The 25158-nt window shown below is 40.5% G+C and overlaps 9 protein-coding genes across 10 annotated transcripts in view; 1 reads left to right on the top strand and 8 right to left on the bottom strand.

The window, feature by feature from the left end:
- The window catches only part of LOC117572290 (ecdysone-induced protein 78C), a 47876-nt gene extending 46029 nt beyond the window's left edge, over positions 1-1847 (top strand). The window contains 2 exon segments of the mRNA XM_052003911.1: positions 433-708; positions 1333-1847. Of these exon segments, the coding sequence (XP_051859871.1) occupies positions 433-708; positions 1333-1710 (654 nt within the window). The 3' untranslated portion in view covers positions 1711-1847.
- A 2619-nt stretch (positions 1848-4466) lies between these two features.
- LOC117570985 (inositol monophosphatase 1) lies at positions 4467-5773 on the bottom strand. The gene is made up of 4 exons (XM_034252931.2): positions 5599-5773; positions 5392-5525; positions 4964-5332; positions 4467-4900 (listed from the first exon to the last, which is right to left on the bottom strand). Exons 1-4 carry the CDS (start codon positions 5665-5667, stop codon positions 4636-4638), a joined length of 837 nt encoding a protein of 278 aa, XP_034108822.1. The 5' UTR covers positions 5668-5773; the 3' UTR covers positions 4467-4635.
- A 426-nt stretch (positions 5774-6199) lies between these two features.
- On the bottom strand, positions 6200-8335 carry LOC117571554 (inositol monophosphatase 1-like). Of its 2 annotated transcripts, XM_034253758.2 has the most exons (4): positions 7826-8335; positions 7117-7519; positions 6690-7061; positions 6200-6641 (listed from the first exon to the last, which is right to left on the bottom strand). In XM_034253758.2, the coding sequence occupies exons 1-4, from the start codon at positions 8205-8207 to the stop codon at positions 6269-6271; spliced, it is 1530 nt and encodes a 509-aa protein (XP_034109649.1). In that variant the 5' UTR covers positions 8208-8335; the 3' UTR covers positions 6200-6268. The 2 variants fall into 2 exon arrangements, with proteins under 2 accessions (XP_034109649.1, XP_034109648.1); XM_034253757.2 differs by having other exon boundaries at positions 7117-8335.
- Positions 8294-9413, bottom strand: LOC117571555 (inositol monophosphatase 1-like). The gene is made up of 3 exons (XM_034253759.2): positions 9282-9413; positions 8712-9220; positions 8294-8660 (listed from the first exon to the last, which is right to left on the bottom strand). The coding sequence occupies exons 1-3, from the start codon at positions 9411-9413 to the stop codon at positions 8375-8377; spliced, it is 927 nt and encodes a 308-aa protein (XP_034109650.1). The 3' UTR covers positions 8294-8374.
- Positions 9407-10929, bottom strand: LOC117571557 (inositol monophosphatase 1-like). Its single transcript, XM_052003919.1, has 3 exons — positions 10527-10929; positions 10122-10472; positions 9407-10057 (listed from the first exon to the last, which is right to left on the bottom strand). The coding sequence occupies exons 1-3, from the start codon at positions 10853-10855 to the stop codon at positions 9496-9498; spliced, it is 1242 nt and encodes a 413-aa protein (XP_051859879.1). The 5' UTR covers positions 10856-10929; the 3' UTR covers positions 9407-9495.
- Positions 10930-10951: 22 nt separating this feature from the next.
- On the bottom strand, positions 10952-12660 carry LOC117571556 (inositol monophosphatase 1-like). Its single transcript, XM_034253760.2, has 3 exons — positions 11817-12660; positions 11261-11763; positions 10952-11210 (listed from the first exon to the last, which is right to left on the bottom strand). The coding sequence occupies exons 1-3, from the start codon at positions 11913-11915 to the stop codon at positions 10958-10960; spliced, it is 855 nt and encodes a 284-aa protein (XP_034109651.1). The 5' UTR covers positions 11916-12660; the 3' UTR covers positions 10952-10957.
- A 93-nt stretch (positions 12661-12753) lies between these two features.
- On the bottom strand, positions 12754-21544 carry LOC117571553 (acetyl-coenzyme A synthetase). The gene is made up of 6 exons (XM_034253756.2): positions 20960-21544; positions 15389-16127; positions 15165-15319; positions 14932-15100; positions 13931-14120; positions 12754-13872 (listed from the first exon to the last, which is right to left on the bottom strand). The coding sequence occupies exons 1-6, from the start codon at positions 21268-21270 to the stop codon at positions 13424-13426; spliced, it is 2013 nt and encodes a 670-aa protein (XP_034109647.1). The 5' UTR covers positions 21271-21544; the 3' UTR covers positions 12754-13423.
- Positions 21545-22123: 579 nt separating this feature from the next.
- Positions 22124-23163, bottom strand: LOC117571558 (glycine cleavage system H protein, mitochondrial). Its single transcript, XM_034253763.2, has 3 exons — positions 22851-23163; positions 22458-22736; positions 22124-22397 (listed from the first exon to the last, which is right to left on the bottom strand). Exons 1-3 carry the CDS (start codon positions 22978-22980, stop codon positions 22297-22299), a joined length of 510 nt encoding a protein of 169 aa, XP_034109654.1. The 5' UTR covers positions 22981-23163; the 3' UTR covers positions 22124-22296.
- Positions 23164-24095: 932 nt separating this feature from the next.
- On the bottom strand, positions 24096-24988 carry LOC117571559 (40S ribosomal protein S17). Its single transcript, XM_034253764.2, has 3 exons — positions 24883-24988; positions 24497-24648; positions 24096-24433 (listed from the first exon to the last, which is right to left on the bottom strand). The coding sequence occupies exons 1-3, from the start codon at positions 24883-24885 to the stop codon at positions 24193-24195; spliced, it is 396 nt and encodes a 131-aa protein (XP_034109655.1). The 5' UTR covers positions 24886-24988; the 3' UTR covers positions 24096-24192.
- Positions 24989-25158: the final 170 nt, after the last annotated feature.

Below are 25158 nucleotides of genomic sequence, written 5' to 3'. Positions count from 1 at the left end.
TTTTAAAAATAGTACCTCACTCTTTTGCTTTCATTGAAAATGGATAGCGCGTAGCTCATTGACAAGTGTACTCGACCCTTAGGGTAGAAGAGTATTATAAATTTGTGCCTCCAAGAATCGTATGAAACAGGAAGAAGAAGTCATCTCCGACACCATAAAGTATATATATTATTGATCACGGTCAACAGCCGAGCATATTTATATGGTATATTTTAAATGTTGTTTTAGTATTGTTGCGATATATAAATTTGGCATATTTTTAAATGAATGCCGCATTATTTTGCGCTTATTCAAGATTGAGGTGTATCTCACAGTCGAGCAAACTCGACTGTAGCTTTCTTACTTGTCTTAACTTGGCTATAAAGTTCTTCATGAAATCTGATATCTATATTCATCTCTCACTAACCAATCTTCACATTATTGAATTTGCAGATTGTCACCACTGTGGCGGAGAGTCTGGAGTTCCAGAAGATCTGGCTGTGGCAACAGTTCTCGGCACGCGTGACGCCCGGCGTGCAGCGGATTGTGGAGTTCGCGAAACGCGTACCTGGCTTCTGTGATTTCACGCAGGACGACCAACTGATACTCATCAAGGTGGGCTTCTTCGAGGTGTGGCTGACGCATGTGGCGCGTCTGATCAACGATACGACGCTGACGCTGGACGATGGCGCATATCTGACCCGCCAGCAGCTCGAGATTCTCTACGATGTACGTTCTAAAATATTTTTACACCCGCTACCCATAAGATAGAAGGGTATTATCACTTTGTGAGGGCAAGAAATGTTTGTAACAGGCCGAAGGAGGCATCTCCGATTTAATAAACTATATATGTTCTTGATCAGTGGCAACAGCCGAGACGAGCCATATCCGTCTGTCTGTCCGTCCATCTGTCTGAACACCTAGATCTCAGAGACTATAAGAGATAGAGATATCATTTTTTTCGAGATATAATATTTTCGATCAAGTGTTTCAATAATAACTATAGTCTTTGTGATCCTTGGTTCCGATCAGATAAAAATTGTCGAAATTATTAAAGAAATACAAAAATGTCTACTTACTAGGGGTCTTAGCTGCTTTATCTGACAATCCGATATATTTTGTACTCTATGGTATATTTTGAATGTAGTACCATACCAATATACCAAATATACCATTAGACACATTTTTAGAATTTTTATGGTATATGTTTTGGTATATTTTAAGAATAATGCCGCGCTGTTTTGCCTTTCTTCAAAATGAGTAGCGGGTATCTCACAGTCGAACACACTTGACTGTAGCTTTCTTACTTGTTATGTAATTCACAAATACTCAACACTCTCATCATTATTACAGACTGACTTTGTGAATGCCCTGCTGAATTTTGCCAACACACTGAATGCGTATGGACTGAGCGACACTGAGATCGGTCTCTTCTCGGCCATGGTGCTGCTTGCCTCGGATCGGGCGGGTCTCAGCGAGCCCAAGGTGATTGCCCGTGCCCGTGAACTCGTTGCGGAAGCGTTGCGTGTTCAGATCTTGCGATCCCGAGCGGGATCGACGCAGGCGCTGCAGCTGATGCCGGCGCTGGAGGCTAAGATACCGGAGCTGCGGTCGTTGGGGGCCAAGCACTTCTCACATCTAGACTGGCTGCGAATGAACTGGACCAAGCTGCGTCTGCCGCCGCTCTTTGCCGAGATCTTCGACATACCCAAGGCGGATGACGAGCTGTAGACACACACACACGGAGAGAGAGACGCGACGTCAGTTCCCCTGCCCCAACGAGAGAGCTGTTCGCTTTACGTGTTTAAGTAAAATTAGCATTAACAAAAAGTGTTGGCAGAAAAACAAAGCAAAAAAAAAAAAAGAAAGCATCAGCAGCAGCATCAACTACTCAACAAGATATCCATTTTACCAGATACACAGATACAGATACAGATAAAAAATAGTTAACTACAAGTAAAACTATAACTAAAGCATAAACTACAACTACAACTACGACTACAAGTAAATATTTAGCAATGTTAAACGCGTTCTCAAAAAAAAAAGAAGAAAAAAACACATCCACACACACACCTACAAATATAGTTTGATTATTTGTTATAACACATTTCGAAACAAAGTTAAAATGAGATCAAATACCAGCTAAAGCTAAAGCACAAGCCGAACATATCCCATGCGCAACATAAAATTTATTTATTTCATTGTCAAACTCATCAAAGTTCGTCTCCCTAGCAAACAAATCTCTACTTTAAAACCCTTTTTCCCCGCTCCCGCTCCCGTTCCCACTTTCCCAATTTCCCAAACCTTACATTTTTTTTATTGGCCAGCTTTGCCGGACAATTTTCAAAGCAAAAAAAAAAAAACAAAAAACAAAAAAAAACTCGACTGAAGTGCGAGCGTTCAAGTTCGAAAAATACTGGTTTTTTTTTTAATGAAAATGAAAAGTGAAAAGTGAAAAAAAGAGAATACTTATTGTATAATTAAAGAACTACTTATAACTATATCAAATATATATAAATATATCTATACTTATGTAAAACCTAGAGTTATTCTAGCGTAGTTCAAGCAAAAAGACCCAATTTTCTTTGCTCGTTTATTGTATCTGCGTGTAAATAAATTTAAATTAATTTTTTAACATTTAAACACTTTGCTTGATTATTATTTCATTAAGTTGCGCTATGATTACGCTCTTTCCAAAAACAAGATATTGAATAATGAATTTATTCATTATATACATATATTGTGTGTCCGATTTCATTTATGATTTTTGGAAAGTGTATCTTAAGGACGGCCCACAGACGTCGCTTTCATTCGAAACGTGTTCATAATATTCGTTTTACAAAAAAAATATCGCATAATTTTAAGTGCTTAATTTGTATAACTTGGAACAATCAAATAGTTTGATGAATTTTTGAATAGATTGGTGCTAAATTTTTCGTGTATTACAAGAAGATCAATAACAAATCATGATACATACTAGTTATATAGAAATCTTCAAAACAAAATCTTTAAAGCTCTTCATTAATTGTTGAATTTATATAGAACATTTTGTAAATTTTATTAGTGTGAAAACCAACAAAAACAAAAAAGAAGAAAAACAAGATAATATTATTAAACAAATATATATATATATATATACCACATATATACTTACTACTTATATAGAGGGAGCTACGTTCAAGATCTGATTTCAATAGAGTTTTGCCGTAGCGCCCGTTTTATGCTCCATGTGTACCTTTCGCTTATTGAACTAGAATTTGTACTCTTACGACTAGTAATACTATATAAATTGAAAAACAACAACAACAATTTGCAATATTCGTAGTAAACAACACTCAACTAAATGTTATAGCTTCAGAGATTCGACTTTGCTTAAAAAGACCTATTTCAGAACCAGATTCTCCAGACGAGAAGAGAGAGGAAGATGGAGAGAATTGTAAACCAGTGCGCATAATGGAAAACCTTGTGAATGTAGCGTTAATATTTTGTATTTTATTTAAATTACATTTATTCAATTATACACAGAAATACAAAACAAAAATATATTGAGAATACATAGATACAATTTTTTACCTACTGTAGCTTTGATTACATTTTTCAATGATGTGTCAAATTTTAAAATGGTATTTATGGTTAGTACAATAAAAATACTAAACATACAGAGATACTTAGAGACATGTATTCATAAAAAGATAAAAGAAAAACAAAACAAATAAATTATACAATACTCTACTGAATGAAAGAAAGAAAAGTGTTAAAAAAAAAAAAAAAAAACAGAAAAAACGTCGACTTCCTATGATAACAAATCTCTCGCTCGTTGCTAGTTAGTTAGTTTAAGTGTCACTACTTCAGTCTACTCCAAACAAAAAGAAATAAAATATCAAAAAATACAAAAAAAAAAAATCAGCCAGCAACAAATGCATAAATGCATTACAAATACATTATTGAGTGTAATCGCTTTTGCTATCAACTAAACAAAAAAAAGGGCACAACTACACAACAAGATTATAAAAGTCGCGCCTCTCGACTAAAGCATATAGAATCCAGATTCAGATTAAAATCAGAGAATTGGTATCCGGATTATGCAAGTTTTTTGCAAAATGAATCTATGAACTCTTTTATCGTCTGTCGAATGATAAACCACAGGTTTTCTAACTTCATCCAAACCGAAACAACATTGCTTTACTATCAGCTACAACAACAAAACATAAAAAAAATGAAAAAAACAATATGCATAATAGTAAGCTATAAACAAAAATAGATAAGAACTCATATTTGCAATAACAATATAATAAAAAAAAGGAAGAGAAAAGAAAAAAACAACCAGCAAATGAAACTAATTAAATTGCAAAACAAGCGCCGCTGATTGTAATAAAATTACAGAGCAGAAAAAAAGAGTACTTGAATGCAAACAAACAAAACGTCTTTGAATAAACTGATAAAAAATATATATAAATTAGTAATTGTATAGTTATGTATATTAAGTATATGTTAATGACTCGAGTTTTATTCTGGAAATTCATTTTAGGTACTTGGTTAATAGTCAACAAATGCGATACTTGTAGATTGCCTCATCATAATCTGTTCTATATACTATATATATGCAGTGCTATATATAGTAAGTAGAACGTGCATCGATTGCAAATGCCTTTGGCCTTAATCGTCACGTGGTTGGGGATAATATTGCGTCAGCTCCTTGGCGATGTCCTGGGCCAACTCTGGCGTCGCTGCTGCGAGCACACGTCTCGACATGATGTCAAACTCGCCGCCAGCTGGATCAATCACCACACCGCCCGCCTCCCGCACAATCAAGTCACCGGCACAAACGTCCCACGCATGAATGCCAAACTCGTAGTTCACATCCGCAGCGCCCAAGGCTACCATGGCCATGTTCAAGGCAGCCGAGCCCAGAGCACGCAGCCTAACTCCAGTTGAACATCAATTAAAGTGACCTTTCTATATTAGCAATCAATTAAGAACTTACCCATGCACCTTGCGGGCCATTTTCGCGAAATTCTCATTGACCAATTGCAGCTTCTGCTCATCGCGTGTGGTGCCAAATTCGCTGACGACCAGCGCCTTGCCGATCTCACGCTGTCCACTAGCCTGTATACGCCGTCCGTTGTAGTAGGCACCCTGGCCACGACGGGCCGTGAAACGTTGCTCCAACATCGGATTGTAGATGATGCCAATTTCGGTGACCTTGTTCACCTTGAGGCCCACCGAGATGCAAGAGTGGGGAAAGGCGTGCACAAAATTCATGGTGCCATCCACAGGATCAATGATCCAAGTGGGTGCATCCGTCAACTTGTTGACTCCGTTGCCTGTGCTGCTCTCCTCCTCGCCAATGAATCTGCATTGATAAAACAGCTTCAATAATGATATTTCCAGCTGATTCCTTCATATGCTTACTTGTGATCTGGAAAGTGCTGGCGAATGCCATTCATAATCAGCTTCTCCACATCTTGATCGGTTTGGGTGACCAAATCAATATCGCCCGATTTGCACACAAACTCTTGACGCGTCTCATTGTTGCGTGCTATCAGCTGTTTAGGGAAAAACACTTGGCGATTATTTCAACACTCAAACAATCAAACGAATAAACAAATTTGCACTCACTCTGCCTGCTTCTGTGGTCAAGTTGTTGATTATTTCAAAGCACTTGCCCAGATCCACACTGTCCGCCATTGTGCACAAAGTTCGTGTGTTTCTTTCACAAGTCAGTCGACGAATGCGTATGTATAATTTAATTAAGTATCCGCCGCCCAACACCACACACAGGTTTTTTCCGCTTATCAACAGCTGACCGCCAAGGGCTGACAGTGCTGGCAAAACTCAGCTGTTGTAAAATATCGCCTATCGAAATGCGGCATATCGATAACACGATTTGAAAAAAGCGCCATCTGAAGTATGGCGGCTACATTTGAAATTAAAATTAAATAAAAATAGTTTTATTCGTATTAATTATAACTGATTTTGTAAATGAATTTATTATTATAGAAATTTAATTCATAAAGAAAAGTTTTCTCGCCATTTTAATCATTTTTAATAAATAATATTAATGTAGTATTTTATATGCTGTTTACCTTTAACTTCATTAATCTGTTTAGGTGAAATGAAAAGGTAAATTTGTCTTATTCTATTTTGAACAACAAAAATCATATTCATTTGTGAAATTTACATATTTTAATATAAACTGTTCTAAAAATAAAATTTGTACTCGTACTTAAATATTTTATTGATATGAATTCTTGGCATGCATTTGGATTGCTTTTAAGTTTTTATATTCTCATTTTCTTGAGGGTTCAGAGGAGCTTAGCGAAAGACTGGAATCGGAAAATTGAGTCTGCTCATTGAAATCCTTCGTAGCAGGTTCGGTAGGCGGCACTACTCTGCTTTCATCATCCCTTGGCTTTGGATAGTTTTGGGTCAACTCGGCGGATAGCTGATCGGCCAGTGGTTGCGTAGCTGCAGCTAGAACACGTCTCGACATAAGATCCACAGGACCTCCCGAGGGATCCATGACAGTGCCGCCAGCCTCGGAGACCAACAAATTGCCCGCAGCCATGTCCCAGACGTGCAGGCCAAAGAAATAGAAAGCATCTGCGACGCCCGAAGCAACCATAGCTAGACCCATGGCTGAGGAACCAATCGAACGTAATCTGCAAAGGAAGCTAAAGCTAGGATAGTTCGGGAAGCTAACAACTTACGCGTGTGCCTTCTTGATGAGGCGACTGGCGTTCTGCAAAGCTGCATTAGTGCGACATTCATCCACACCCGAGCTGTACTCCTGCAGTATCATGGCATCCTTGAGTTCCATCTGTCCGCTGGTGTGTATCGGTTCATCATTTAGCCTGGCGCCTTGGAACTTGCGTGCCGTATAAAATTCTTGCAGTGCCGGATTAAAGATAATGCCAAAGGCCGTTGCCTTGTCCACGAGCAACGCCACCGAAATGCAATAGTAGGGAAAATGATGCACAAAGTTCATGGTGCCATCGATGGGATCAATAATCCAGGTTGGTTCAGTGGTTAGCGTCACCTGACCCGTCTCGGATCTGGAAACTTCCTCCTCAGCAATAATTCTGCAAGGCAAATGGGTTAGAAATGTCGTAGGAGTTTGTAGTGTGCCACACTTACTTGTGATTCGGATACTTCTCGTTGATTTCCTTGATCATCATGGCCTCTATATCGTTGTCAGTGCTCGTATTGAGATCTCGCTCATGCTCCTTTGTAGTATATGACAATCTATCCTTGGCGTGGTTCGACGCAAGGGCAAAGTCGCCAGCTTTGCGTACCAATGCAACGGCAAAGGCAAAGATATCGTCCAAGTCAAGTTTCGATGGGTGAGGCGGCTTTGGTGGCGGCGCTGCAACGGGCTGGACGGGCTCGACAGGCTTGGCTTCCTCCTCGTCCTCGGAGTACATTTTACCCGCAGTATTTGTAGTCTTGCAGGCGAATTCTTTCGACGGATCGAAGCTAATGTCGGTGTTGGTAGTTTTATTGACACCAGCTTCCTTTTTGCTTTTTGTTTCGACAGGAACTGCAATAGGAACTGGCGGTGGTAGAGGCGGTGGCGGTGGTGGAAGAGGTGCTGTTGCGGGTTGTAGTTGCTCAGCGGGTATTTTGGGTTCTGGCGGTGGCGGTGGTGAAGGAGGTGGTGAAGGAGGTGGTGTCTCGGGTTGTAGTTGTTCAGCGGGTGTTTTGGGTGTTGGCGGTGGCGGTGGTGGAGGAGGTGATGGTGTTTCGGATTGTACTCGCTCAGCGGGTGTTTTAGGTGTTGGTGGTGGTGGTGGTGGAGGAGGCGGTGGAGTGGGCGAGACAGACTCACTCTTCAATGACGACTTACGCGGAGGAGTCTCATCTGTAGGCGGAGTTGCAGGCGGAGGTGGCTCTTGTACCACCAATCGGGAAGACTTTTCATCGGGGCGGCGTGAACCCGTTGGAGTCGCTATCATAGGAGGTGTACCGTGACTCGGTGTTCGAGGAGGAGACGATTGTTTCGATTCCGGTTTCGATTCCGGTTTCAATTCCATCTTCGATTCCGACCTCTTCGATTCGGTTTTCTTTTGTTGTGTTTTGTCTTCGGCTCGACGCAGTTCACTGACTCGCGGATCTTGTTGTGTGGCTACATGACCCTCGAGGCCATAGCCAGTTGCTGCATTTTCTGCTAACGAACCGGGTCGCTTTTTTTCCTCTGCTTTTTTGTCCTTGTCCTTGTCATCGGCCATGCTGATTTAGGGTTATCTCTGATGCACCTGTTGAACTGCTCTGTTGTCTACGGTCTAACCAAATGCTGCCAAGTAATTACATGCTATTACTATTGAAGATCAGCCGAAACGCTGACTAAAATTTATTTCCCAATGAATGTAACATTTGAAAAATTGACTACTATGATTTAGTTTGTTGAAGCAGGCTCATCATCTCTGGCATGATAGATCTGCATGTCGCCCAGCAGCTTCACCATTTGCTCACCCAGCTGCGGGGTGGCAGCGGCCAGCACACGTCTGCCCATCACATCGAATTCCCCGCCAGCCGGATCGATGACAACACCTCCGGCTTCACGCACAAGCAACACCCCGGCAGCTGTGTCCCAGCAATGCGGATAGAACTCGTAGTAACCATCAGCAGCACCCATGGCCACAAGGCACAAATCCATGGCAGCTGAGCCCGTGGTTCGCAGTCTGATGGTAAGAATATTAATGTCAAGTCAAAGATATTCCCGCTACACTTACGCATGCGCCTTCTCCAGCATTTTCTGTGAATTTCCCATTTGTATGGCCATTAGCTCAGGCTCAAAATTCGCCGAATTCAATTCATTCAATATGATGGACTTCTCCAGTTCGGTTTGTCCACTTGCCTCAATTTGAACGCCATTCATATAAGCACCACAATTGCGACGTGCGGTGAATTTCTGTCCAATCATAGGATTACAGCAAATGGCCAACTCTGGTTGCTTATTCAGCCAGAATCCCACCGATATACAAGTGTAGTGCAAGCCATGCACAAAGTTCGTAGTACCATCAATAGGATCGATGATCCAGGTGGGCGCATCGGTCAATTTACGACCCGTTGCTGCACCGCCAGTTCCCTCCTCGCCTATGTAGACATGATCGGGGAAATGCTCCATTAAGCCCTTGATGAGCAGCTGCTCAATTTCGCGATCTGTAGCCGTGACCAGATCTGCGGTATTATTCCCTTTGGTGTCATACAATCGCATCTTCGTACTGGCTTCCTTCATGAGCTAAAAGGAAATACCGAAGGTGCTTCAGTTCGTAGCAAGCTGCTTTTAGTCGAGTGCTCACCTTAGCCGCCTTATCAACCAGTTGATTCATTTGTGCATAGCATTTATCTAGATCAACTGCAGCACAATTTGACTTGCTTGTCATCGATTTAAGTGGCAGTAGCCATTGCCTTACCAAACGAAACATTTCCATATAATAATTTCCAATTTATTTACTTTTTAAATGTTAATTATTTTAAAGATATTTACATATACACAGACATATACAAAGCTTTCTAGAAAATGCTACCTTGACCCGGTAAATTTGGATCTGTAGGATAGCTCCTTACAAACTTTCTTCGGTCCGTTGGTGCAGCTTTAGGATATCCAGAGAATTTCATCGAGGGCGATTGAAATTCTGTAGTCAACTTGGGTAGGACATAAACCATTCTTGGGCGGGAGAATTCTTTGGGCTTTTTGTCTAAGCCTTCCCTTTCCTGGTACTTACTTTGCGTTTTACCCGTTTCCTTAGTATTTCTTTTCTCACCCAAACCAAGTTTCTGCACAGTTTCATCAAGCTGCGGGACTTCACTAAGCTTTGGAGCATCCTTCTCCTCTGAGAAAGCGAGCACTGCTGCCAACTCCTCAGCCAACTCTTGTGTGGCAGCGCATAAGACTCGTCGGGACATTAAATCTAAGGGTTTCAGCGAAGGATCGCAGACCACGCCACCCGCTTCCCTGACCAGCAGCATGGTGGCCGACATGTCCCAGCTGCCACAGTTGAAGTCAATGTAGGCATCGGCGTATCCTTGGGCCACCATGCACATGCTCATCGAACTGCTGCCCAAGCTACGCAGTCTAAGATGTGAAAATGGTTTAAATAATTGAGGAGAATCCAAGCTGATTACCGGTATTAACTCACTCATTTACTTGATGTGCTATCTTTCTAATTTCTTTCGAATCAAAAGTAGCCTTAGTTCTCGCCTCGCACATGACCAGGGCTTCGGATAATTTCCTACAGTTGCTGACTTGCAAAGTATTCACATTCATGAAGGAGCCAAAGCCTGTGCGTGTTGTGTAGCATTCATCCTGCAATGGATTCCAAACGATGCCAAATCTGGGCTTTTTTAACAGCCAGAAAGCTAGATTGATGTTGGCATAGGGAAAACCGTGCACAAAGTTCGTTTTGCTACCCAAGGGATCAATAAACCAGGTGGGATCATCCGTTAAGCTAACTGCTTCACGATTCTTGTGTCTATTCTTGGTGATAAAGCTGAGAGGGAAATGGATATTAGCTGAACACCGTTTGAATCCAAATGCAACATACAGATGTGTGGGATATTGCTTGGAAATGTCCTTAATCAGCATATCCTCAATCCGACTATTCCATTTTGTAAACATTCGCATTCGTTTAGCGGGCTTTACCTCATTGTTGACTTCCTTTTTAAGCGCCTCCATCAACTTGGTGGCCACACGTTCGCTGCTCTTCAGACCCACTTCAAAGCATTGATCCATGTCAAATTTGTTTCCCGAAGATTTCCTTTTTTTTGACTGTTTCTCCGAAGTGCCTGCAATGCTGGCAGCAGCAGCAGGCGGAGGAGAGCTGCTCTTGCTGGAACCGAAGCCCAACAGCAAAGACCTGATGAGCTTCTGCATTAATTTTGTTTGCGCTACAATCCAAAAAAAAAATAACAATAATATTCCTACATCGATCTAATAACGTTTGAGTACTATATCAATGAAAGCTTTGCGATTTATTTAATCAGGAAACACTTGAGTCAACATTGGTATCAATTGCTCGGCCAATTCAGCAGTTGATGTTGCCAACAGTCGCTGCGATTGCAGATCATATTCTCCGCCACAAGGATCAAGGACTACGCCTCCTGCCTCACGCACCATCAACACTCCAGCTGCCGTGTCCCAAATCTGTGGACCAAATTGTATATAAGCATCACAGGCTCCAATCGCCACTTGAGCAATATTCAATGCTGTCGAGCCCAACGAGCGAATGCTGAGAAAAGATTCCTTAACTTCGCAAACAGTTTCTCAATTCTTACTCACCCATGCACAATGGGCAGCAGTTTCAGCATATTATCCATGGCCACATTGACGTGATCTTCATTCCGCTTCAACGACCATTCTACAAAGATGAGCGACTTCTTTAGATCCCGCTGTTTGCTCGCCTGCATGCGCTGATCATTGAAATAAAATCCCTTGCCTCTTTGAGCTACAAAAGTTTGCCTAAGCAGCGGATTATGAATCCAACCGAACTGCGCTTGCTTCTCCGCATAAAATGCAATCGAGGTGCAAAAATAAGGAAAGCCGTGTAGGAAATTCATGGTGCCATCGATAGGATCAATGATCCAAGTAGGGGCAGCTGTTAACTGCTTACTCTTAGAAACTCCCTCAGTGCCTTCCTCTGCAATGATTTGATGTTCGGGAAATTCTTTTCGAATACCACTGACCAGTAAACGCTCCACAGCTTTATCAGCTTTTGTTAAAATATCCCGTGAATGTTTCTTGGTTGTGTATTCCATTCGCTTGTTCAACGCCTTCAGCATTATCTAAAGGAACTTATCTTTATTAAGAATCAGTTTGAGGCACAACAAAGGAAAACCTTGCTACACTCTGGACTCAACCGACTAACGAGCTGGCACACCGTGGCGCCATCTAGCGTTGAGAACTGTCTGCTGAAAGCTCTCATAAATTTGCACATTTCGAAATTTCAAAATGACTGAAAAAGAAAATGAGTTGGAAAAAATGTTTTTGCCGATTCAAACACATTGAAACAATAAACTTTATTTTATATACATATATATAGAATATGATTCGATAAATATATATCTCTAATTGTTATTCATCATCGTAATTTCACTAAGCAGCTTTTTACAATCAGACAAAGACATCGTCGTAAATGATGTCTTAGCAATAAGTCAACGAAGCACTACGTTCCATATTCAAACTCTCAGATAAATCTCTAGCTTTAACGTTGATAACGCTAACAACAACAATACAATACTATATGTGGTCGGTATAAGACCGTGAAACGGGCCTAACAATTAAGATATGTTTTTTTTTTAGTTTTTGAGTTTTGCAGCAGTAACTTTCAATGATATGTTTACGTTGCGGAAGTCTTTTTTCGACCATATAACACCTTTATACAGTGTGTAGTTCTCGATAAATATAATATATACGCTTGTATATATCTCTATAATATGTTGATTAAATATTTATATATGTATATCAAATTAGTATTTAGGAATGTCGATAAGCATTAATATGCCACATTGATATGTATCGTTTCCAGAACTTACAAAACTAACACAAAACAAACCCAAAACTTCAGATTGATTTGATTGCATCTTATCATCATGATCACATCCGGACTTACGTGTTCCATTTAGTTAAGAGCGTTACTACGGGAAAATGAAAGCAACAGCTAAAGAACTACAGAGAAAAAGTATGAGAAAATGTGAACGAAACAGAAAGAAAAGTGTGAAATGTATTTTGGTTTTTTTGTTGTTGTTCTTGTTTTGTTGGTGAAGAAATATATATTACTGCAATTGTGTATATATTTTGTTGTTGTTTTTTCATGTTTTTTTTGTTTGTTTATATCAATTCTACTAAAAATACATACATAATCAATTAATAATTAAATTTGTATCACAACGAATTTAGCAACTTAAGCTAAGACTACAACAAAGAAACAAATGAACTGGAAAACTAGAAAGAAGTGCGTGCTCAGCATAAATGTTAACTACGAGTACGATATCTCTATATATAGTATTACTATATATGATGTACTATGTAGGAAACACACACACACACAAACATTGACTGACAATAAAATATCAAATAAATGGGTGCATTATCTTCAAAGTTCAACAAATTATCAATTGTTACTTACACACTTAACAACTAAATAGAATGTGATTTGCAAGCCCGGATGCAGGGCCAACAGAGTTACGTTTTAAATATATATGTTATATATATATAATAGGTATATATAGAGTGATTTTTAAGGGAGAGGGGGAGGAGATTTACAAGACACGTAATTACGTGATTCAAACTGTTCCCAATTGGGTCAGCCTAAAGAAAAGAACGCGACCGCAGTTAACTATGGCTAAGTATTAGATGATTGCAGCAGAGCCGCGTGAAGAGTAGAAGAACTCTTCCAGAAGCCAGAAGCAAATCCAAGAAAATCCATAAGAGCCGCCCATTCATTTACTTGGCCTCGACTGGACGATTGGCGAACAACTGCTCCACAATCATCTCGTCGGCTAGCGTCGAAGTGTCGCCCACATTGCGATCGTTGACGGCAATCTTGCGCAGCACACGACGCATAATCTTGCCGGAGCGTGTCTTGGGCAAACCAGGTGCATTCTGAATGACATCGGGCATGGCGAAGGGTCCAATGCGTTCACGCACCATCTTCTTCAGATCCGAAATCAGTTTCTGGTCGAAGGGTTCGTTCTCATTGGGCGTAATAAAGCAGTAGAGACATTCGCCCTTCACAGGATGCGGACGCGACACAACAGCGGATTCGGCAACACGTGGATGCTCGGTGAGCACAGATTCTACCTCGGCGGTGGACATTAGATGCCCGGACACGTTCAACATGTCATCCACACGACCAGTGATCCACAAATAACCATCAGCATCGCGACGAGCACCTGTCCATTAAAGAAAATCATTAATATATTGAAGATGTAGGCAACATTTTCCACTTACCATCGCCGGTGCAATAGTAGCCAGGGAACTTGGAGAAATAGGTGTCCTCGAAGCGCTCGTGGTTGTTGTATAGCGTGCGCATCATGCCCGGCCAGGGCTGCGAAAACACCAAGTATCCCTCACCTTCACCTTTGATCTCAATGCCGCATTCATCCAGCAGCGTTGGTTTGACGCCAAAGAAGGGGAATGACTGTAAAGTGAATGAATATACAATATATACAATATACGTAAGCCATTAATTCGCAATTCTAATTTGTGACGTCTGAGCAAAGTAATCTGATTTTTGACCTATTAAATTGTTGATTGAATAACTGATCTTAATCTGTTTAAATCGCTTGTTAATCTTATCTGTATTTAGAGTATTCAGCATGTTAATCCATTTCATTTAATTTAAAGAGGAGAAAAAGGGGCCTGGCAATTGAAGATAATTGATGATTGTAAAAAAACGAGTTTACTTATCCAATGTAAAATTCAGCAGAAATTTTAGTATGTATCATAATTAAGACATATTAAAATAAAATTAAACGTGATGCATGTAGAACCCACAGAAGTATTATACCAAATTTAACGTCTCTATCTTATTGAATAACTAATCTTAATTTGTATTATTCATTTACTAATCTTATCTGTAACTTGAGTATACAGATTGATAATTCATTTAGTTAAATGGAGAGGGGAGAAAAAAGGATTTGGAAAATTAAGATGAAAATGTACAAAAATTATCAATTGAAAAATTGAACAGAATCTTTAGTATTAAACCTATACCAACTACTCATAGTTTAATATATTTGTTATACAATCTATCAAAATTAAGACAAATTAAGTGTAGTACCCACAGAAGTATTGTTCCCAAATTTGGTGTCTCTAGCTATTCAAGACTCTAAGTTCTAGATCTAAATTCAAGCGGTCAGACAGACAGACGGAAATATCCTATCGAACTGCTTCATTCCTTATACATTTTATAATTAAATCCCCTCTCTAAAGATTGAAATGTTGCTTACAGCTGATCCCGGCTTCATGGGCGTGGCGCCTGGCAGGGGCGTGATGACATGACCGCCGGTCTCCGTTTGCCAGAATGTGTCCACAATGGAGCACTGCTCCTTGCCAATGTTGCGATAGTACCACAGCCAAGCCTCCGGATTGATGGGCTCACCCACACTGCCGAGCACTCTACAAATGAAATGAAATTGCATTAGTGAAATTGTTATATTAATGCGTAATAAACGCAACCTACTTGAGTCCACTCAAATTGTGCTTAAGCACCGGAGCCTCGCCAAACTTCATGAGGGCCCGAATGGCTGTTGGTGCGGTGTAGAACTGGGTCACCTTGTACTTGTCAATGACGCTCCAGTAGCGATCGTTGCCCGGAAAGAAGGGGGTTCCCTCGAACTGTGTGAATCGAAAGGGCAATGAACTCGGAATTAGTTAAGCACATATGATTCGTTTGTTATAACTCACAATAACTGAAGTGGCACCATTGGCCAGTGGTCCGTAAACAACGTAGGTATGTCCAGTGATCCAGCCGACATCAGCGGTGCACCAGTAAATGTCACCGGGTTTGTAGTCAAAGACAATCTTAAATGTGGTCGCAGCATAGAGCAAATATCCAGCTGTGGTGTGGAGAACACCCTTCGGCTTGCCAGTGGAGCCACTCGTGTAGAGCATGAACAACGGATCCTCGGCATCCATCCATTCGGGATAGCAGGCTGGCTCTTTGTCCTCCATCTCCTCGTGCCACCAATAATCACGATCATCTGTCCACGGTATGTCCTGCTCCACATGATTCTCCTGGCAGGGTGTGACACGCTTCAAATGCGACACCACAATGCACTTCTCCACCGAGTGGCCCATCTCCTCGACCTTCTCCAACGCAGTATCGCAGAGTGCCTTCAGGTAAAGTGGCTTCTCTCCACGCCAAGCGCCATCAGCAGTGATCAACAGCTTAGCCTTGCAGTCGAACATTCGTTCCGCCAGCGAATCAGGTGAGAAGCCAGCGAACACAATCGAATGCACGGCTCCAATGCGAGCACAGGCCAACATGGCAATGGGCAGCTCCAGTATCATGGGCATGTAGATGGAGACACGATCGCCCTTCTTGATGCCATGATCCTTCAGCACGTTAGCAAAGCGGCAGACTTCCTCCAAGAGTTTGCGGTACGTGAGACCACGGGAATAATCATCGGGGTGGTTGCCCTCCCTACGAAGAAGAAAGAACATCAAGAAATGAGGAACACGCACATTAAAAATCCATTATGCACAGCTTGTTTGGCAATGTGCCCATTATAAGAAGAGAATAGCGATGGCGATCGCGATGACAATACTTGTAAGTCGCCCACATTTCGCTCAACTCGCAATTGGATCACTTATTATGGCAATTCGTGACTTCCTAATTGTCGCGAGGCGACTTAATTTGAATTTGCAACATAATTTGCTGATTTGTTTTAGAGAAGCAGAGAAGAGAAGTGGGTGGGAGCACTTGTCCCTCAAGCTCAAGTGGCGCCTCTCTCTTTTGTTCTCAACTTGGCAACAGGACAGCTGAAAAGCCAACGGCAACAAAAGTCAAACAGCTGCAACGCTGACGTTCTATAGTATCTATATCTATGTATATCTATTATTTATGAACAGTGTCTTGAATAAGTAATGGGTTGAGTAGACTTATCAATTCAGCTAAATAATTATTGCAAATAATGTCAGCATATAATATTCTTTCGCTTTGTTGAAACATTATATAACTGCATTATACAATGAATTCTCTTATATAATTTATTTGTGAACATAGAATATATATAATACTTTTTAATCTTAATCTTAATCGCATCTTGTCTATTTAATCGTCTTTAATCTGAATCACAATCTGATCTTGCCTATTTATCAATTTATTTCATTTTATTTGATTTGTTATTTTTTCTTATTTTAGTTATCTTTTATTTACGTTTTATTTAAACTACTTAACCCGTATATCTCTAAAGTTGAAATTACTTGGAGAGTTCACATTCCTAAATTAAAACCAATTAAGTTGAAAATGCGACACTATTAAATCATATATATACAAAGTATATAATCAACTTTCATTATCACCCCGAAACAACATGTGTGCATTAAAAAAAGGCGTCAAATTATAATTATTAAACTCGTATATGAGTAAAATGTTAAATTTCCCCGCTCGAATTCACTCGACTGAACTAATTTGTTGGTTCATTTAATGCTAACGATAACTGTGTATGTTTCCACTGAACATGTTATTGTATAATTGTTTGCAAAGTAAATACAAACTAACCGTAGAATTGTGCACAACTCTCGCATCATACGAAATCGTGACAGCTTATAGAACGGATATCGTTGATTTATTGAAGGACATTTGAGAAAGCAAAACTGTGTGCAGTTGCAGTTCTTTGTCTAGGTCACTTGATTGGATGATTAACGGTGCGCAAACCCATAAAGAAAACCCAAAACAATAAATATAGTAAATGTTGTATATCATTGATTGAATGTCAAGTTGGGGTTTGTCACACTTGGAAGCGATAAGATTTTCGATTTAGTTAGTCAAGTTCATAAACAGTTTGCTTTATTCGAGGCCATTGAAGAAAATCGGGAATAGTCCACAACAAAAACAAACGGTTCCCAAAATCGTGACGTATCTCTGCAGTTATTTTTAGTCACATTTCGACATCGCCATAGCGCGAGTACCAAAGTACACGACTTTCGGCTATTATGTATGATACGCTGATGAGTGGCCCAAAATGTGCGTTGCTGTTACGAAATGTTTGTCAACTCACACGAAATGCCTGTATTATAAATTAGTAAGATGTTAAAAATAAATTGTATATAAGAAATCCGCTTTTAAGCAACCCCAATCTGTACAGTTGCAGTTGCTGTTAAGTTTAAACTTAACAGCACTGTTAAGCAGTTACTCGCACTATTCAAGGCCAAGGCAATAACATATCATGATGGTCAGTCATGCTTACTCTCTCGCTCCCGCATTCACTTTGCATAGTTCTGTATGTGCTTACAGTTAAAGAGCGATTGTGAGTTATTACTATGAGCACGTTGTGCTTATCAAACTGTTGTGCACATTCACAACAAATGACTAATTATGAGCTTTAGCAGCCGGCGGCGTGTTGTTCGATGGCGCGACTTTTCCCATGCAGACGACGCTGACTAAAAATGAAGTGTTTTTTTTTTAATTCCGTTCACCTCTCGCCACTTGAAGTACAACAATTACTTGTCGGCTAGATCTAATCTATTTATTTTGGGGAAACGAAACGAATCGAAAAAAAAACCGCTAGACATGAAAATTTCCATGCTGCCCTGGAAACGAACTCAATATTATATACATAATCATTGAAACACCTCCTGATCTTGACCGGTGATTGAAGCAGCAGACAGACGCGTGGCCACGCCACGCTTATCAAAATCAAAAATATCACAATTTTAACGTCTACTGCTGCTATTTAAGGCGATTATTACTTGTGAGAGGAGGAGGAATACAATCATGTGAGCAACAGCAACCGGCAACAGCAAAGCAAAACCACAGAAAAAAAACATTAAACTTATCTAAACAGCTGTTGATTCGCGTGTTTCGAACAAATCGCATCGAATGTTTTCATTTGTTGTTGTCGTGTTGTTGTGTTGTACTGTTGTTGTTGCGTAGAGTGAGACCTTAAAGTTGGCCAAAGCTTTTAGAAAGCGTCGTCTGTATGTCTGGCTACTGCCCTGCACAGTTTGACAGCAACATCGTATGATCTTCGGCTAGACAAACTGCAGACACTAATTTATAAGCAAAGTTTGGAATTTTGTCTTTTGATTTCTGAAGTTGTATTATGTATTTGCATAAAGTGAATAATAGCAAGTCCCAAAAATAAAAAGATAAACAAAAATATAAATGCGGTCAGGGCTATTACAAATCGATTTCAGTCTCAATTACAAAAGCATATGTTCGTTGCAAAAATGATAACAAAATGCACACGATGACATGCTGATTGTTTCTTCAGTTTAGGGTTGCTTGTTTCTCACTTGAGGTGTGTCAGCATTAACAATATTTTCGTTTCTTTTACACTCACACACACAGCGACATTTAGCCGGCGTAGAGTGGTTGAAAATAATGCTCTCTAATTGGTTGTGAGTGAATCAGACGATGTTTTGTGATCGCGTGATTTCTGCTTGGGCCATGCAGTGCATTCAAAACTGTAGTAAGCCAAGCACAGGTTGCGGAAGCTGTGTTATGATGTCTCTCTGTATGTGTGTGCGTGTCTCAAGCGAAAAGCTTGTCATACTAAACGGTTGTTCACTTAAAGCTCACACGCTGGTTGCTGTCGTCGACGCCGTCTGCTTTGACACACATTAAAGCGCGAAATATTTAACGTAATTCCGTACGTAGGAAATCGAACTTAATTTGAATAAACAATTTGTGCGCATTGGTTCAATCCGTCGCCCAGTCTGCTTACATAATCGATTTTTGGTATCTGTTTATTTTAGTATAAAGAAATGTGCACAGGTGCTATATACGTACATACATACAATGTATAATATATAAACACCACACATACTTATTGTATAGGTTTTTTTTTGTTTTTATTGTCCAGTAAAAGGTTCATATAAAGATTTTGGCTATTTGGGTTGCTTTGCTTTGCTTTTGCCTTCACTCAAAACTTTATTGCTGACGGCGACAACGTCGACGACGTATTATCTGTTGTGTTAATTATTCCCCATTACGTTCAAATTGCTTGGCGCTGCGCCGGGTTTATCTTATCTCGACTTTGGTCCGTATATTGGCTTTTGGGATTTGAGCAAAACAAAAAATTAAATTTTTAACAGCTGTTAACACTTGACTCAGCACTGCATGCTGCAACTCTGTAAAGTGTGTGTAACAGCTGTTAAACATTTGCAGAATCCGTTTGTGCTTGAGCTTGACCTTGTAAATTTGCCTTTCATTTACCTGGCTATTTCCTATGCTATTCACTATTTGTATTATTTTCGCACGCGGCCAAAGCTGAACTGCACTGATAACCCCACAGATTATCACATTAACATTTTGTTTAACATTTCTTTTTTGTGACGAACTGACATTGACAGTGATTTGAACTCTGCCATCAACAACAATAACACAATAATAAACATGAAAGACAAACACAATCCACAAACTATACAAACAAATTATTTAAGACGCATTTAACAACCAATCCGACCATCTGAAGGAGGCACTCCATTAAAGCACCTGACTAATAGAGATAGCATCCATATATTATATTTCTGATTACAAATTTTTAATTGACAAGCAAGCAAGTGTAGTGTGGGAAAAAAAATTGTGTAATATTTTTTTGCCCGTAAAATTCCGTAATAGTACATTTACAATTTAAATTTGAAAAGGTGTTTTAACTTTTATGTATCTAAAGGGCGGTAGCATCGTTAAAAACTTAAAAACAGAGCGCGTGGAAAACAAAACAACAAAAAAGTAAATATGATAATTTGCTCTGCACTCGCGAGAACTTTGAACAAAGTACACAGAATAAGCATATGCAGATTTTATAATATGTAGTATCTATAGTATTTTCTAAACACGCATTTAATAGTTTATTTGACCTGGTCAGGGCCCCTCTTGACATTGACCTCCCCCAAAGCACAACAACACAAAATTCATGCAGTGCCGCAATTAATTCAGAGTCAGCTGCTGTCAGCTTTTTGTGTTTTTGAAATGCAGAAGCTCTCAAGAGACAAGCGAAGTGTTGTCCTTGAGTGCGAGAAGGAGAAAGACATAGGTAGTGAGAGTAAGTGCAAGGTGAGGTGAAGTGAGTAAGAGAAGCACCACCCCTTGCCACATAGTTAACTTGGAGAAAACATCTGTTTTTGTGCCTTGCGCACTCACGATGAAAGTTGAACCAGCGACAACGTCACGACTGGGTTTCGTAATCGCAACGTAAGGGAAAATCAATACGTTATTGTCCTTTTATGTTATTATTATTATTATTACTATTCTGACGATGATGATGCGACCTACCCAACTGATGAGCGAAGAAAATAAATTGTGCTTACCAATAGTAGGCAATTTGATCTCCGAGTCCGTTGCGAACATTGCGATCCAAGAGATTGTAGCAAATGTTCGTTGAGGCGCCCTCCATCCATTTGATGGAAATGGGTCCTTTGGAGATGTCGAAATTGTATTGCAAGAATTTCGCGGGATCGGCGGGCGTTTCCCAGTGAAATTGCTTGGCAACGCGTGACCAGAACTCTGCAGGATTCTCCAAGGACTCATCGTAGAATTTCTTGTACTCCTCGAAGCTGGATATGTACGCGTTTTGGCTAATTGCCGGATTCGGATTGTATATTGATTTTTCCGTTGGCATTTTGCGACTGGCTAACTACAACGTTGGTTGTGGTGGTTAGTAGTTGATATTTCGTTATATTGCGCTTTTATTCACAATTATCCTTTCGCTCATGCAGCAATTTTTGTTGCCCCTGTCTTTCTGTTGTTTGCGTATCGAGCGAGCGTTCCGAGTGTCTGTGTGTGTGAGTGTAGTTGTGTATGAATGTGTTGAACAAATGCTTTTGGTTTGTTGTTCTAATTTGCCGCGACGCACGGTCGTTGAATAGGGCCAACCGCACGTTTCGAGTTCTATTTGAGCACTGAGCGAAACGCTCGTGCGCCGTCAAGCTTTTGCCATTCGGCAGAGCTTTTTTTTTTGCTCGTAGAGCTTTCGACGCAGCCGAACGCTGCGCGCGACGCGACGTCAAGTTCAAATTGTTAGCGCGCTTATCAAGAATCTATGGGCTGACAATAGTAACAGCCGCAGAGCAGACAGACAGATAGTCAATTGGCCCATCAAAATCGCCTTATCGCTTTAACAGACAGATAGACGACGGACTTAAAAGGGCGTGCTGCCTTCTGCTGAAACAAGTGCGTTGAATGCACATATTAATCAGGTGACATTTTGCAGCCTCAGCAACAAATATTTCCACTGTCAGCCGCAGCGACGGCGCTGCTGATCCAATTGAGTCAGTTTTGAGTGCTTTCAACTTGACACTCACATGTGCTCTCATTCACTGTTGCTCTCTTTGCTTGCGCTCTCTTGTTATTTGCGCTCGCTTGTTACTTGCGCTCTCTTGTTGCTTGCGTATTCTTATCTGGCGCCGCCGTAACGATTTCGTGGGGGGCAACGACAGTGGCACCCGTAGGTCAAAATCAGCAACGATTGGTGATTGTCTTAAGTGTAATATTTGGCTTTTCAGTTTATTTTTAAAAGCGTGTTAACGAACGAAATCCAAATGCGACAACAATGTGGATTATTTCTGTCTGTGTGAAAGATGAGTCTGATGTGTGTGTGTGTGTAAAAGTGAGATAACATTGTCTGGAGTTTTCATAACTCGTCGTTTTAGTGATCAGCGCTGCTGCTCAAAAAAGTCTTGTACTGTTCCTCAGTCATGAGTTTCTGGAATTCATCCGGATTCTTCAGGTCAACCTTGAAGAGCCAACCTTAGTTAAAACGAAATCATTAGTTAACAGGTATAAACAAAGTTTATGGCGGAATCTTACCTTTTTCATAACAGCTAGTGTTGACCAAGGCAGGTGAATCCTCCACTTGTGCGTTCTTTTCCGTCACCTTGCCACTGACTGGTGAATAAACCTCACTGGCCGCCTTTACGCTCTCCAGAGCACCGCATTCATCATCTTGTTTCAGTTCTGTGCCTGGCTCCGGCAGCTGAGCAAAAACAACGTCACCCAGCGCTTCCTGTGCATAGCTGGAGATGCCTACAACAGCCTTGTTCGATTCCAACAGTTCCACCCATTCATGTTTGTCTGTGTAGCGACGTTCTATCCATACAAATAAAAAAAAATAAAATCGTTACATTTAAATCAACCTGTTGCAGAGGCTTCCCAACTGTAGTTGATAGTGGTTGCATAAATGCATCTCTTCTTCTTCCTTACCTGCGTTGAGCAAGCAGCTGACGTGAAAACTACGCCACTGTGATGATGCTGTCATAGACTGTGGCTTGGAGAGCAGCTGGCGTGCAGTCTGAGCACCAACAACACGTGCAAGTTTTGTTATGAAAACCATTTTCCGTTGCAGTCTGTTTTTTATTTGCTCTAACTAAACAAATCTCGCCCAAGGGAGCAACTTCTCCAGAGCACGTCTCGAACTGAAGTGAGCAAAGGAAAAGCGAACACACGACGTTTTACGCACGGACGGCTAATGATTGTAGCCCAAAGTCGAAATCTGATGTCGTATTCGACCGCCCGTCGACCGGCTTATCAATTTTTATATTATTTATTTTTTTATTGAACTTTTGCTGACCTACGACTAGGTGGAGGCGCGTCGATAACAATGTTAATCGTTCATCAATACGTTGATGATTTTAAAATTCCTTCATCATCAAACCTTATATATTATTGCAAACATAAATGTTTCTTAGAGCCACCAAATTTTATTTGAAATGTATTTGCTATTAGATCCAAGAATTAATACACACTTTATTCATAATTCAGGATTTCTGAAAGTTGTTTTGTTTGTCAGGGTGTGACCAAATATCGAGGTCGTCACGTCAGGGCTGCAGAACAATATGCTCGATCTGCGTTACGTAAGATCAAACTGCGTAACGTAGTACGCAGTAAATACTACGTATCTTGCAATTTAAACATTGGGCGCTAATAAAAATAGCAATTTTGAAGACAATGCCAAAAAGATTCACATTTTTGCTAAATTATGATAAAAAAATCAATTGCTTATCCAACATATATTAATTCCTACGAGGAACTTCGACATGGTGCTGTTCCTTGAGAATACAGAATAATAATTATTAAAATTTGAGTTGAAATGATTGTAGGAAGGCTCCGAATCCTATACAAAACTTTTCGGCAACTGGACATCTTTAATAAAGATAGCATCACTTTCAAGTAGTCATACGAGCTCAAATTCTTTAACTACATCTGCATAAGGGCAAGATTCATATTACCGGTAACTTTAGCTCTTGAAGCCTCCTGTATTGAAAGTTGATTTAATGCGGGCAGACGGATTGTTGGTTATATCGCCTCGGCTGTTAATTTTGTTCAATAATAGATGCTTCTTGATGTCTTTTATAATACCCGATTATAACAAGACAATAATCGAGTGTTTTTTAGTTTTGCATCTCACAACACGATGTTTATTCTGTGCCAACGAAAATGCAAAGCAAATCTTTTTGTGTTTTATATATTGTAGCAAAAAAAGCGCAGTCGTGTGTGCTTAAAATGACAACATCATCTACCGTCCTTGTTGATTCCCGATTAAAACCTAATTGCGACGTCCATAGTTGTTGGTGCTGGGCGCAGTGAGCTGCAGGCCACGAATGTTGTGGAAGTCCAACAGCTTCAACATCTCCTTGGTATCGGCATCGACCTCGATGATGTCTTGCTCCAGAGCAGACACAGCAGGAACGTAGTTATCACGACGCTCACGCTCCTCCTCCTGCAGCTTAATGGAGATACCACGCACCTGAGAGTGACGCAGACGGCCCATCAAGTGGGTAACATAGCTATCCAAATGATGAATCGAAATTAATACAAATTTACTGAGATCCGCGATAAATACAACTTACCCGGCAATCTTGTTGCGGAGGGGCTTGGTGGGAATGATAGCAACCTCCTCGCAGATGCGCTTGTTGGTGTGGAAGTCCAACGTCAGGCGAGTGTAGTACTTCTCGATGATGACCTTGGCGGCCTTCTTCACTGTCTTGGTTCTGACGCGACCCTAGAGTTTCAAAAACACATCATTAGTATTTTTTTGGCGGCGGCTTTCTTTCAATGTCGCACATAAACAATCAATGTTTTCAGTCATTTCAATGGTTGTGCGCCATGAAATTTCACTGCGCTTGGGCGGCAAGCATATTTGTTCACATTTTATTGCACATATTTGTGGCTTTAGCGCAGTGATTGCATTGATAATTTTAGTTTTATTTGCGAGTTTTGATTATCGGACACCCACCATTGCGAACGTTGATACCGGAAAAGAACAGAAAGTGGTAGCTGTCAAAATGACAGCATTTTGTGTGAATGCGCGAGCAGGGTTGTATTTGTGCTATCGGTAAAATAACGACCGTAAGCGTTGTGAATGGCAAACAAAACGCAGAAGAAGAAGAAGCATCGCTGTCGTCAAAGTAACGGAAAAACAGTGCAAATATTATTATTATTTTTCTTTTCCTAAAAAGTGGGTCAATTAAAATGGAAAAAACGCATAACAATGATGAAGAAGCTGCTGGAG

The sequence above is a fragment of the Drosophila albomicans genome, chromosome 3 (assembly GCF_009650485.2).
Source record: "Drosophila albomicans strain 15112-1751.03 chromosome 3, ASM965048v2, whole genome shotgun sequence".
Lineage (NCBI taxonomy): Eukaryota > Metazoa > Arthropoda > Insecta > Diptera > Drosophilidae > Drosophila > Drosophila albomicans.
Note: the sequence above shows the minus strand (reverse complement) of the source record. Positions and strands in the feature narration are given on the sequence as shown.

Coding starts and splice junctions, on each gene's coding strand:
- LOC117570985 (XM_034252931.2), bottom strand. CDS start 5,667: ATGGCGGACAGTGTGGATCTGGGCAAGTGCTTTGAAATAATCAACAAC. Junction 5,526..5,598: donor TGACCACAGAAGCAGGCAGA/GTGAGTGCAAAT, acceptor TTCCCTAAACAG/CTGATAGCACGCAACAATGA. Junction 5,333..5,391: donor CAGCACTTTCCAGATCACAA/GTAAGCATATGA, acceptor TTATCAATGCAG/ATTCATTGGCGAGGAGGAGA.
- LOC117571554 (XM_034253757.2), bottom strand. CDS start 8,207: ATGGCCGATGACAAGGACAAGGACAAAAAAGCAGAGGAAAAAAAGCGA. Junction 7,062..7,116: donor GAGAAGTATCCGAATCACAA/GTAAGTGTGGCA, acceptor TTTGCCTTGCAG/AATTATTGCTGAGGAGGAAG. Junction 6,642..6,689: donor CTCATCAAGAAGGCACACGC/GTAAGTTGTTAG, acceptor CTTCCTTTGCAG/ATTACGTTCGATTGGTTCCT.
- LOC117571555 (XM_034253759.2), bottom strand. CDS start 9,413: ATGGAAATGTTTCGTTTGGTAAGGCAATGGCTACTGCCACTTAAATCG. Junction 9,221..9,281: donor TGGTTGATAAGGCGGCTAAG/GTGAGCACTCGA, acceptor ATTTCCTTTTAG/CTCATGAAGGAAGCCAGTAC. Junction 8,661..8,711: donor ATGCTGGAGAAGGCGCATGC/GTAAGTGTAGCG, acceptor TCTTACCATCAG/ACTGCGAACCACGGGCTCAG.
- LOC117571557 (XM_052003919.1), bottom strand. CDS start 10,855: ATGCAGAAGCTCATCAGGTCTTTGCTGTTGGGCTTCGGTTCCAGCAAG. Junction 10,473..10,526: donor AAGCAATATCCCACACATCT/GTATGTTGCATT, acceptor TTTCCCTCTCAG/CTTTATCACCAAGAATAGAC. Junction 10,058..10,121: donor ATAGCACATCAAGTAAATGA/GTGAGTTAATAC, acceptor TTCACATCTTAG/ACTGCGTAGCTTGGGCAGCA.
- LOC117571556 (XM_034253760.2), bottom strand. CDS start 11,915: ATGTGCAAATTTATGAGAGCTTTCAGCAGACAGTTCTCAACGCTAGAT. Junction 11,764..11,816: donor TGAGTCCAGAGTGTAGCAAG/GTTTTCCTTTGT, acceptor AAGTTCCTTTAG/ATAATGCTGAAGGCGTTGAA. Junction 11,211..11,260: donor CTGCTGCCCATTGTGCATGG/GTGAGTAAGAAT, acceptor ATCTTTTCTCAG/CATTCGCTCGTTGGGCTCGA.
- LOC117571553 (XM_034253756.2), bottom strand. CDS start 21,270: ATGCCAACGGAAAAATCAATATACAATCCGAATCCGGCAATTAGCCAA. Junction 15,320..15,388: donor ATGGTGCCACTTCAGTTATT/GTGAGTTATAAC, acceptor CGATTCACACAG/TTCGAGGGAACCCCCTTCTT. Junction 15,101..15,164: donor CACAATTTGAGTGGACTCAA/GTAGGTTGCGTT, acceptor TTTCATTTGTAG/AGTGCTCGGCAGTGTGGGTG.
- LOC117571558 (XM_034253763.2), bottom strand. CDS start 22,980: ATGGTTTTCATAACAAAACTTGCACGTGTTGTTGGTGCTCAGACTGCA. Junction 22,737..22,850: donor CAGCTGCTTGCTCAACGCAG/GTAAGGAAGAAG, acceptor TTGTATGGATAG/AACGTCGCTACACAGACAAA. Junction 22,398..22,457: donor CACTAGCTGTTATGAAAAAG/GTAAGATTCCGC, acceptor GTTTTAACTAAG/GTTGGCTCTTCAAGGTTGAC.
- LOC117571559 (XM_034253764.2), bottom strand. Junction 24,434..24,496: donor CTCCGCAACAAGATTGCCGG/GTAAGTTGTATT, acceptor TCATTTGGATAG/CTATGTTACCCACTTGATGG.